We start from the raw sequence: 12,985 nt of genomic DNA on the forward strand, positions 1-12,985 counted from the left end.
ACCCTCTATCCTTAGACCCTCTGGTTTGTCACTGGAAGTGCTGAACAGTTTAAATATCTAAGATAACAGTTTCCTCTTAAAGAAATCCTTTTCTCTCCCCCCTCCCTGTAAATATGATCAGAGTAGATGAATTTGCCTCACCTTAGGAATCCACCGGTGAGTGGCACAGGCCTATCTCAGGACTACATCTCTTTCAGCAACTTAACCTGAGCCCTGATGTCTGTGGGAATTGGCTCTGAGTGACAAGATAGGTTAGCGATTTCTTGGAGATTAGCCCAGCTCTCATGCTGCAAGATAAAGGTTATCTTTTGGCATTGGCACCTATCAGCAGATTGCCCTGCCTATGAATAAGGCAATGAGGATGATTAAATTGGCAAAAGACACCCTGGTCCCACATACTACACTGTATCATGGGTAGGTAAGGTCATTCAATATATATGGAAATGATTACTACTGTCTGTGATCATGGGGCACAGCTTGGACAGTTTTCAGGAACTGAGAATGAAATGACGAAGTAGGTCTGTGGTGAAGTGCTCCTTTCATATTCTACGAAGGAACGGTTTCTTAATCCTCCTCCTCGTGAAAACGGCCTGTGTGCTGGCTTTCATAGTGTCCAATCTTCCTCAGCCTTGTGTGCACTGATGAGTCTTTGTTGAGGTGAAGCACTTAACAAGGTCAGTGTGAGCTGCAATTACTCGCTCTCTCTCTCTCTCTCTCACTCTCTCATAGGTACCACAGACGCTATTTTATGACCGGATCATGCTGACGATGGAAACTGATGTTGACATTTAGTGAAGAATCTGAACTGTTGTTTCTATTAAAAATAAGAAGAACTGCAAAAAAAAAGATGAACTGTAAGGGTGGGAGGGGGGGAGGGGAGGAGGGGGGGAAGAAAGGACAAACCTCAAAGAAAGAGCAGTGTAAATCTGTGCTTAAACACTATTTTGGTGCTCAGTTGCAGAGGAAGCAGCCCAGCTGTCAGAGTGCGTTCTTACATGAGTGTAATCTCGGAGGACAGGGCAGTGGCAAGATTCTCACGGACACCCGCACCCTAATGTATCCCAGACCCTTGAAACAAATGACCTAAATACTCACTGAATCAAGGCATTTGGTTGACCGTGCACTGCAGATTTTATTACCGCAGCCTACAACAAAGCCCATAAGCAGCACTGTTACACCAGTTAACGTCATGTATTTATGCTGAGCAGATCTGTCTGCTTGAGGAAAGGATTGTTTTTCCATCGAGAGAGAGAGAAAGAAATGTAGTATTTATCTGACTATCGCTCTCAGTTTCAGGTCTTGGTGTTACGTTATTGTTGTCTTGTTCTTTTTAATGTCCACGTTGACTTCACACTGATTCAGTGATACAGATTTTTTAAAGCACTTTGCGGCTGTGCATGACGAGACATGAACCTGACATATAAAGATACGAGTCTGTTGGTTTCAAGCTGCACTTAACGTTTATATAATGCCTCGATTACCCAATTATCACTCAATTGAATATGCCAGTTGAGCATAATATTCTGCATTAACCAGGGTCAAGGAACCATCAGCCATTTAACTCATGACATTAACTGCATTAATTAAAGTGAATTGGATGCTCATGCAAACGCTCACTGATGCTACAAACGCCGCGTACTGACGCGACTCAACTTGAGCTTCTTGCGACGGCCACACCGCTTACCTCTCCCAAAACTAATGGCCAAGTGAGAGACTGTCAGATCCTGAAAGAGCTGGCCCTCAACCAGCTGCAACAAAGCACCACAGGAACGCCCAAGCCGGTGGGGGGAGGAGGTCTCCGAGCAACAGCCAGCGGTGGCATGCACATTCAGCTATTGACTTAGCCTTTATCCACAGCCCTTGTGTGGTTGTCAGATCCCCTACAGCAATCTCGCTGCTGATCCGAGGGACCTCTGCCATGCCCGCTCATCTCTATCTTTCCATCATGTCTAAGTTATTATCACCGCGACAAACCCATCAGCCTCAAAGGAAGTGAGCAGCTGCTTCTATTGGCGATGTTTGGAAATGGAATAGTCGGCTGTCTCTTTCACCGCGCCGACGGGGAAAGCTTCTGAATAGCGTGGCGGTAATGGAAGTGTTACCCTGAGGTGTGTGTAGCATAGAAATGTAAGCTGTAAGTTTCATAAAGGAAAGATCAGGGAAAATAAGCTGTCTGTGTGGTTCTGTCGACAGCAGAAAATGTAGAAAGTAATCTTAAGAGTCGGGAGAGTGGCCACAACGATCATCTGCCACATGTGAAAAGATGTTTCTATTAATCGGTCAGGTTCACATCACTGAACTACACGTCAAACAGGACTTGTAGTCAAAAGTTATACAGACTCACAAGTGAAGGTGGGTCTACGCTTACAATGTGTCATCCAACCACATCTGAAGTGTTTCTAGTTGTTCTTGGTGGCCACACAGAGAGGGCCGATACTCATTCTAATAAGAAACAATCTTTCCTCTAAGGCATTCATAGAGTGGTGCTCATTGGTAGGTACAGAAAGTGCCAAGTAAGTCATTTTTTAAAGAATGAAGAAAAGAGAGTTTGAGAGAGGAGTTAAATCCCAGCCTCCCTCCTCACCTGCCCAGTCACTGCCTGCAGTGATCGTGCTTGTCGGATTGAAGCACATGCCCGAAGGCTGCATTTCCTGTTTGGGAATTCAGACTGAAAATGCATGAGGAGCTGTGTTGGTGTGTTGCTTCAGGTCCCGGGGAGACAGGAAGTATGATCCAGAAAGTCCAGTTTAGATCCAAGAATTTGAAGGTTCTCTAATACTCAGAGACACAATCTCTGGAAAGTTAGCACAGCAGCAACTTTTTTATCTTCGGTCCCAATGATCGCGAGGAATACGTTTAACCAGGGACTTTTTTGCCGGACATCCTTGCTCGATGGTTTTTGTTGCTGCATGTGAACCCCCAGTGTGTCACTGGACTGGTTGCATTCAGATTGATGGGCTGTGTTTTTGTTTGGTCATTTACCACAGGGCTGAAGTCATTCTGAACACAATCTTTGGGAGTCAAATCAAGACTCTTTGGTCAACTAACGAGTCTTGATTTGTTTTTTTTATGCAGATTTGGGTAATTCAGTAAGTACAGAAAAGTAGTCACATCTATGGCTCTGATAGGCACCAGATCTCAAGGGCATCCTTTTGCATGACTGCGTTCATCTGCAGAGTACAAATATTGAAGAATCAATTGGACAGATTAATGAGTTAGTCGAAGAACTCCTGTGTCAGAGACAGCCCTTCAAGTGGGTCATTTATTGAACAGTTTTGGCAACCTGACATCCTCAAACTCACCCAATTCCACGATGGAAATATTGAATTCCTCTGCTCTAATTTAACTTCTGTTAAATAACACAACAGAAGAATGTAGGAACAGCTAAATTTGACCACCAGTTCATACTGTGGTTTGCCCTCACTTTATATTGTTATGACAGGCTTTCCAAGCACAAGTAACTGCTGGCTATCAGATGTCAACATCTGTCTCTGTGTGCCTATAAATCCTCGTATTTTGAAGTCATTTCCTGTGGTTCGTTCACATATTGCTCTCTCTGTCTGACCAAAGTGCAGCACAGTTTGTTTGGACGAGAAACAAACTGCTGCAGTGTCAGCTTATATGGTCATCGCTTGTAAAACAAATGAAATCAATGAAAATCAATCTCCCTTACATGTTTAATGTGTTCTTCAACACCTTATTTGACAGCTGTGTTCTTTGTACGAGTGACAGACTGATTAATCGATGATGTCTTTGCTCACGAGGCCGATAAGTGATAACTACTGACTCAAAGCCTGTACTGTAATTAGGGATGGGGATCGAATCTATCAAGGACCCGGTTCCACTTTTTTCAAAACCCGAAAAATCAAGAACGTTTGGCTTATCGATACAACTTATTAGTTGTCTTGTTTTTTTTTCCTCCCCGGAGGTCCTGTAACGTAAATTGTGTTCCTCGAGTCGCGTCACAGCATTTAAATCTAATCAATCCAATCACTGCAGCGTGTCCACCAATGTTTTGAATGAAATTGAATTGCAAGCAAACAGGTATTAAAAGTAAACAAGTGAAGTCTGGCAGTTAACCTTCGCAGGATGCTGAAGCGGCCGAAAGGTTTGGCTTCATTTTACCAAGCTCAAAGATAAAGAGGAAGCCGAAATGCAACCTTATGTTTGGCAAAATCATTTCTTGTAAAGTGGGGAACACAACCTTCAAATGGCAATGCACATTAGCATTGTGCCTCAAATAAAGGCCAAATGCAGTACCGCTTCGACTGTACTCCGGGTCTCCTCCTGCCTGCTGCTGCGCCGCACCACAGACGGGCCCCGTCCTTCATCATCCACTTCCAAAGTAGCCAGCGCAGCGGCACACACAGACTCCCTGTAGTTGTCCGTTAGTTAAAATAGTAATTGCTGAAAATCGTGTTGTAACGGCAGCATACAAGCTAGTTAGGCTTGAAAAGTAAATAAAGTTTCAGAACGTGGCTGCGTGATGATGGTGTTCAGGGTTGGCTCAGTAAATTTAATATTTTTCAATTTGGTGGCTGCTGATATATTCCTTTCTATTTTAGTTTTTATGTCATTTCGAAGTGGCCTATTACATTAGTCCAATGTTATTGAAGCTAGAAAAGTTTTGTTAATGCTCACCGTTGTTGTAAGGAATAAAAGCAATTACCAGTTCTGTTAAAACCCATATTGTTGCTAGATCTTGTACCAACGCAAATATGATAAAGTATCGGATAGTGGTAAATCGATAAATGACTCGGGATCGATAAGGAGTATCGATAAAGGTATCGATATCAATAAATATTAACGATCCCCATCCCTAACTGTAATTCCTGACTATTCTTTGTTTTGATATTGGCATTATTTATCGGCCATCTGCAACCCTCCTCTCTAAATATCTGCATCAGCCATTAAACAACCCATATCGGTCAACCACTACTTTGTACAGCAAGCGCAATTATTATTAATTACTGCATTTTACCAGAATGAGGTTGACAAAAAATACAAAGGGTTGAATGTGTCCATCATGATCCCTGCACATTCTTTGCTTTTGGTATTGTATTTTCACTCCTACACACAAAAAAAAGGTCCAGATTGGTGAAGTCTTTATCGACAGAGTATTTTGGAGTCATTCCCCAGAGAAGAAGTAATCATAATTAGCTAATTAAAGAAGGCTGAAGAGAGGGGCAGAGTGAAAGAGTGGCGAAGTAGATTAGTGGAGATTTGCATGTGTTGACACTGAAAGAGGAAGGAAATGTTCAATGTGTAATTTCTATTTATGGAGAATGATCTATTTTCAAGGGAACGCTTAGAGCCAGATGCTGCTTTTAACGGTTTGCTGTTTGAGGTTATTGCTCAGGAAAATCTCTGTCTGAGATTATTGGCTTATGTGTAAATAAAAAGTGAACAGTAATACAGTGAGACAGCAGCCTTGAGTGGAAGCGAACCCTGAGTGTGTGTACATGCATTTGGGAGCACATCTGCCAGCAGCTAAGGGTTGGCGTTAAACACCATCCCTGGTAATTACATGAAATTGGAGGTATTGTTCTTTGTCTCGGGCTTTGTGATCTGGACATTGTCCCGGTCTCTTCCTGGCTGTGTGCCAGCTCAGGGTCTTACCACAAACAACAGTGGGGGAAGGAGCCTGTAATATGGAAATGGCATTAATTACTAGGCCTACACAACAGATGTGACCTTCAGCCTCCACTCAGCATAAATACTCATCTCGTGAAAAAAAAAAAAAAAGACTGGCTGGAATAAGAAATCATTTTCTTACTGTTTGTTTATCCCTGTTCTTATTATGTAAAAAATTTCTTTCACTCTTTAGTTTTGACTGAACACGTGCTTAAACTGGTTCATTGGTGTGTGTCAGTGCAACTCCCAACAGCAGGTAATCTCATCTCAGGTAATCAAAAAATTTGAAAGATAATCTAAATCCTACTAAAATAGCCTTGAACTAAAAACCCTCAAACCTCCACGGCTTCAGCATTCCCCAAATCTCCATCATTAACTTGTCAGAAGCTAGCATTTACCGCCTGAGCTGCTCTTTCCCCCCCAAATCTCTGTCAGCCCGCCGGCAGTTTGAACACCAGGCTGTCTATTCTAATGCGCTGTGCTGATTAACATATTAACACATCTTTTGTTTCAATTTTCTAGCGCTGGCCCCAAAGGAGACAACATCTACGAGTGGAGGTCGACCATCCTGGGACCCCCGGGCTCCGTGTATGAGGGAGGCGTCTTCTTCTTGGACATCGCCTTCACGCCAGACTACCCATTCAAACCCCCCAAGGTCAGCAGCCGGTAGACGTAACTGTTGAAGCAATGTGAATGTTTGAGTATCACGTTTTCTGCACAGGACCCGGAAAAGTGTGGAGAGAATATACGTGGGTCATTTTAATGATCTGGGAAGAGGTTTGACATGTGAGGCCTGCAGATGGGTACGGGTATGTGGACTGTCGTTATCCAGCAGAGCAACATTAGTATTCATTTGGAGTCACGTCTCATGGCCCTGCCTCCACTGGATAAGGCTCCAGCCTCCTGTTTTTATATCGATAATGTCCTTGTGGAGTGGTTGATGGGGTCGCGGTGTGACAGGAGAGCAGCAAAGTGGAAGATGAAGTTCTAACACAGGGTCTTTTGTTTGTGTGTGTGCTTGATCACATGTAAGTTGAGGTCCACGTATCTCTCTAATTATCCTCCCAACGCACAAATAAACCTTGATATGAGTTAGAAAATGAAAGAGAGAGAGAGAGAGCAGTATGTTGTTTTTAGGGGTGTGTCAGGAAGTGATGAGGAAAGTGCTGCACAGACTGATTGTGCTAAGCTCGAGGTAATTCCCACAAAATAGCCTGCAATAGACAATAAAGTCTTTATTTTTTGCCAATCGTATTGCTTCACTGCAGCCCAATAGCAAATATCCTGTGGTCCAGTACTAGTCCACAGGCTGGGGGGGTTGGGATCCTCTGCTGAACGTAGAGGTGGATTCATGCGGTGTGACTTTTATGCATGTTGACGACAGCGTAATGTGATAAAAATGGAGTAGCAGTAAATTATCAGACAGTAGAGCACATTAGATCAACCCGGTGCCGCGGTGGTGGTTGAGAGCCAGTGCTGCAGCGTCTTTACAGCTTGGTTTGCACTTTTTGTTTTTATGAAGAATCGTTGCTGAAAATCTGGGTCATCCCAAATCCTGACCTGTTCAGCACTCTGCCTCTGAGGAACTCCTCCTCTCGTTTTATGTTCGGTCTGCAGAGTACTTTTAAGGACTTTGAGTGGATGTCGTTATTGAACACGCAGACCGTCGGGCCAATCTCCCTTTGGTTTTGCGAGCGCACCCCATTACCCTTTCACTTGGCCTTGATTTTCTCTCCTCTCTGTTATGCACACCCCTCCCCACGCAATCGCTCGCCCTCTTTTCCCTCTTTCTCGTCCTTTGTGCTGTGTAACCACCAGCTCTGTGTTTGACAGCAGACTCAAACAAATCCACAGGCTCCGGCCCAGCTTTCTGTTGCCAGAGGGACTTGAGTGTTTCCGCCCCCCTCCAATACTTCCTACCCCTCCGACACTGTGATCTGCAGCCAAACCCCCCCCCACTGCACACACACACACTCACTCACTCACAGCAAACCCTTCGGCCTGTAGCTGCCATACACTCCCTCACTATAGAAATGCTCCAGTGGAGCTCAGTCACTGAATGCACTCAGACCTCAGGCTTGGGAATTTTGCATCGAGAACCTGACTCGCTTGTAAAAATCTCTAAAACAGAAACAAGAGACTACAAGTTGGCCAGGTGGATACGTTTCCCTCTCTGAACTCGGGCCAGGAGAGGAGCACAGTGTCTGCAGTAGGGGGGCTGGTTATTTATAACGTCCTGCCCTGTGTGATTTTTATTTTTTTCTGGGAATGCCAAGGCTCATTAGAGGTTTCCTCTGGAGGGTCAGGGTCAGGAGGGCCAGATGTTAGTGATTGGTCCTGACACTTGACACCACTGTTTGTCCCGCTGCTCCAAACAGATGTCAAGCTCACATCCAAGCCGAGACAGACTCTATAAACAGCTGTAGGTCGGTTGTTTGCTTGTTGAGGCTGCTTTTAAGATGAGCACAGTTTTCAGCGTAACTCGAGGTAGCATCTGCCTACATGTTGTGGCTCATGTTCCGGGCTGTTCACTGTGACAAGTAAAGGGATTCATTTACACTTGGGTGGCTGGAGTCCAGCTTTCAAAGTGACAACAAAACTGTTTTGTTTGTTGTTGTGCTTTTGATTTTACACCATGCTGCCCTCTGTTGGTCAGTGTGATTCAGTAAAACATCATGAGAACTGCTATAAGAGGTGTTTCTCTCTGACTAGATGGAGTAAAAACGGTTTTAAAGCCACCATTAAAAAAAAAGCCTGAATAATAAATGGCTGACTGGCTTCAATAAAATACCATCCTTTTTTAGATGTACTGTATATTTGTGGCCACATGCTCATCCAGCAGCGGTGACAAATGGTGTTAAATGGCCCTCAGTGGAGCAATCAAGCAGAGCCATTATACTGGTACTGATGCTGATACATCGGTGTTAATGTGAATAAAAGAGAAGAAGGAGGTGAAAGGCCCACAGCAACTTTTAACTGTCCTCTGTCTCACCTATTATTACTCCCAGTTATAACAAGCTTCTCAACCTGACAGACTGCGCCGCAGATTGTCTCTCTTTAAGGGTTTAATCTCCTGGAGGCTTCCCCGAGTCTCACGTTATCCACATTTCTACTGCTGACGAGCTCTTTTTCAGGTTTTAACAGATCATTGTTGGCTCTCTTCTTAACTCTTAACTCCTGTCTTTTGTCTTCAGTGTTTTCCGTAGTCACACTGCTGAGGTGTTGCAGCAGTTATGGAATTAATTAAAACCCAGTTATTCTGTTTAATCATCGTTAGTTGCTGTAACTTCACAAGCACACTTTTGAAAGATGATATTAAATGGACATTAGGGTTCAGATGGTGGTTTCACAGACGAAGTATAAGTTGGTTGAAGCCAAAACTCTGCTGCTGTTCTTCGTGTACAGCTTTCTCTTAGTGAAACTCTGCTGTTAGCATGTTCCTTGTGGTCTAAACTAGAGCTGAAATGATTAGTTGCAACCATTCTGATTATCAATTGAGTCTTTATTTTTGGCAAAAATGCCAAAATTTACCAGATTCTCAAATTTTCTTAGTCTTCCATTACTGAATATTTTGGAGGTTTAAAGAAATGTAAAACCTGTAACTGGAGCTATGGAAGAAATAATGATATATTAATTATTTATATACCCTTTAATGAATGTACTATTTGGGAAAATAATCTCAGATTAATTTATAGTCGCAACTATCATTAGTTGCAGCTCTAGTATTACTGATTATTACTGAATTTTTGTGGTGAGACAGACACCCTCAGTTGCTCAAGTGGAGCTGCTGTGAGATCAACATGAAAGATTTCCTGCATAAAATGAGATAAATGAGATAAATAGATGTCATTCGTCAAACTAGAATTGAATTAGGGCTGCGACTAATCTGCTGGTTATTTTCAATTCAACAATTCCCCAGAGCACAAGTTGACATATTCAGATAACTTTGTCTGACCAAGTGTCCAAAACATTCACTTTAAATAATAATACATGAATTAAAATAAAAGAATCTGGAGGTAGATTTTTAAGTTAAACAATTAATTTTGAATCAGATCTGTTGCAGATGAATTTTCTTTTCATGTCGTTTGACAAATAAATTAATAAGTAAATCACTTTTAATCGTTATACTTAATGATTATATCATGTGTCTCTTGATTTGTGTCATTTGTAAGAGTTAACTGGGATTTGCTCCACTGGAAGATATTTCTGCTTATAAAATGCAATAAATAAGGCGTTTAAACGAGAAGTTATTTTACTGTGTTAACAGATTAAAGTGCAGTTTCTGTTCAGCTCTGTGTGAGAAAATGGGAAACTAATCATTTAACCCTGATTGAAATTATTTAGTGGTAATAAATCCTTGGCAGTGTCGCAGTGTAATAGATTGTTTTATTAAAATAAACTGAAACAATGAAACAATGGTCTGTTACTGAAGGTCAGTATGCTGCGTTTAATGTTTGGTCACATTAACTTTGACTGCAACGACTTTGTGGTCACTTTTAATGGAAAATGACATCAGAGGTTAGCGTTGCCATTGACAACAGCAGCTCAATGTGACTTCATCCATCGTTTTATATCCGTCTTAAAGGAATAGTTCAACATAGGAGAAACTCTTATTCCCTTTCTTGCCTAAAGTTAGATGAGAAGACTAATGTTACTCTCAGTCTGTGGAATGTTAAGATACATTAGCTTAGCATAAAGAAGCAGGGTGAAACAGCTCGCCGGCTCTAAGGTGACACAATCTGCCTGCCAGCAGCTCTACAGCTCACCTATTTAACAGATTTTTGACCTTTGGAGAGGATAGTGTTACGCTAATCGCCTGCTGACTTTAGCTTAATATTGATCAGTGGTATTGATCTTCTGATCCAACTTTCTGCAAGTCATTTCTAAAATGTCAAAAAATCATCCTAAGAATTCCTAATTGACCCTTTGACCTTTTTATTTTAGTTGTTTCCCGGTTGTTTTAAGTGTTTATTGGCATATAAATGATTTATTCAGTCCAGTATTCTCTTTAAGTTAAGAGCTCCAGTAAAATGATGAGTAAACAACAATAATTACAAATTCACAGCTTTTCTTATTCGTTCTTTACGTGTCTTCACTCCACCAGCTTGTCTGTTTTTTTTTCTTATGTTCATCATGCGAGGACATTCTGTTTCCTTACTACTTATTTTCAGAGGTGTGGTGTTTCTGTGTCTGCAGGTGACGTTTCGTACGAGGATCTATCACTGCAACATCAACAGTCAGGGGGTGATCTGTCTGGACATCCTGAAGGACAACTGGAGCCCTGCCCTCACCATCTCCAAGGTCCTACTGTCCATCTGCTCCCTGCTCACTGACTGCAACCCAGGTGAGATCAACACCTCAATGAACGCTGATTTCAGGTATTTATTATGAGGCTTTTGTGTGAGGTGAGTGCCTTGAAGAGCTTTCTTTATCCACCAAGCAGTCGTTCTGTGTTAAAAGATTATATTTGAGTTTCTTTTTCCTCTTTTGAATGTTTATTTTAATTTTTTTAATCCAAGGCTGAATTTCAAGTTGACACGCTGTCAAAATTGTGTTTCCCCGACTGTTAATGGTGGATTTAGTAAGCCTTGACCAATTCAACTCTCATTGTTTCCCAAGGCCGTCTCACACTGACAGATCGTTGGCACAGCCAGTGGCCTTAAGTAAATAATAAAACCACATTTTCACAGGAGAAAAGAGCAAATGAGCTGCTTAGTGAGGAGCTCCTCAGTGAGTGAATAAAAAGACTAACATGTAAGGTACTATAATAAAAAACCCTACTGATAAATTCTGCTCAGTCTCTTAAAGCACCGCCTGACATAATAAAGTGAAATAGGTGGAAGGGGAGTGAGCGTAAAAGAAAATTCAGGACCCGTCGAAGGAATAATTGGGTCAAGATGTGAGATGGCAATTTTGTGCTGTTTCACAATTTTGAGTTGAATATAATATACGTGCGCATAATGGAAGCCAGCCAAGTACAGGTAATTAACTTGCGATAGTAATTTTATAGCAATTTTAGCTCTTTCCACAACTCCTCTGCCTCAGTCTCTACACAGTCTTTGTCCTGCAGGGGTTGTGTTTTGCTTTTTAACATGATTAACTGGTTATTGATACAGCTGAATTTGAGACGGTGCAATCAAAGTCTGCTGAAGGTCGCCACACCGTAACACAATTAATTCTCCATCTGTCTCCCAGGAAGAACTCCTTTACAGTTTTAACAACCTACAGTTGATCAGCCAATGTAGTTTAATCTAATATTAGCAAAATTGTAACATGAGCAGGTAAAATGTGTGATAAAATAGCATTATAATGAAGTAGCAGTGCTGCAGAGATGCCTATAAATCTTCTCCTGATATAAGATGTGTTTGGTACAGACCCAAACACATATCACATTATCATGTTATTAATAGTTAAAATGTAAATTGTGATGGAAAAATGATCATTCCCACTAATCGATCGCAGTATCTGTCTGCAATAAGATTTATTTTTACCATATGGTGCAGCCGTAGATCAGTTCACAGACTGCCTGTTGATACCAGGTGTAAATTAGTGTTACACCCACTCTGAATGCCAGATATTCAAACAGCCATCCAATATGTTTGACCCCATTCACATGCAGTCTGTATCTGGATATCTGGGTACGTTTTTCATACAGTGTGTAAATTCACACACAGCCAGACCCACCCCGAATGTGATGGACATCAGACCTAATTAGAGATGTTTCAATTCCAGTTTTTCCTTCCAGATATTGATTTTAACGCCTGACGCCTGAAAATTGCCTATGGCCGATTTCAGTAGTCGTTCAGATATGTGTGTTTAAAAAATAGAATAAAAATAGATGTATGTTATTATTCATCGGCACCAACTGTAAGCCTAAACCAGTGTTGCATTTAGCCAACACACTGCCTTTTGGGCATCGATTAACAATTGATCCAAAAGAAATGATAATTTTTCAATCGATAAATGACAACAAATGTCGTCTCTGTTTACAGGAGATACACATGTGTGTGTGTGTGTTACTGCGCATCGGGCGAGTGACTATACTAAACAGTATCTTACATATTCTTCCTCAGCGAGAGTAGAGAGATACAGTGAAGGCGAGGGGAGCGTAAAGGAGGGGCTGGGTCGCCGGCGGGGATCGATTGCGTGGCGTATCTCTTCGTCCATTGTTTGGCTATTCTGTCATGCTCTGTTCTGTTGGTGCGGTCAGGTACTGTGTGGCGATGCTTTCCCACCAGAGGGTCGGCTGAGAGAGAGAGAGGAGAAGAGAGAGAGAGAGAGAGAGAGAGAGAGAGGAGAGAGAGAGGAGAGAGAAGAGGAGAGAGAGAGAGGAGAGAGAAGAGAGAGAGAG

General features: G+C 42.1%; 1 protein-coding gene across 1 annotated transcript in view; it reads left to right on the forward strand.

Annotated features, from left to right (window-relative positions):
* Positions 1–12,985, forward strand: part of ube2e2 (ubiquitin-conjugating enzyme E2E 2) — a 31,080-nt gene that overhangs the window by 15,129 nt on the left and 2,966 nt on the right. Inside the window, exons 4-5 of the mRNA XM_035672420.1 lie at positions 6,157–6,289; positions 10,831–10,978. Of these exons, the coding sequence (XP_035528313.1) occupies positions 6,157–6,289; positions 10,831–10,978 (281 nt within the window). The remainder of the gene's footprint in view (positions 1–6,156; positions 6,290–10,830; positions 10,979–12,985) is intronic.

Source organism: Morone saxatilis, unplaced genomic scaffold (genome assembly GCF_004916995.1).
Source record: "Morone saxatilis isolate NCDOM2014 unplaced genomic scaffold, NCSU_SB_2.0 Contig24, whole genome shotgun sequence".
Lineage (NCBI taxonomy): Eukaryota > Metazoa > Chordata > Actinopteri > Moronidae > Morone > Morone saxatilis.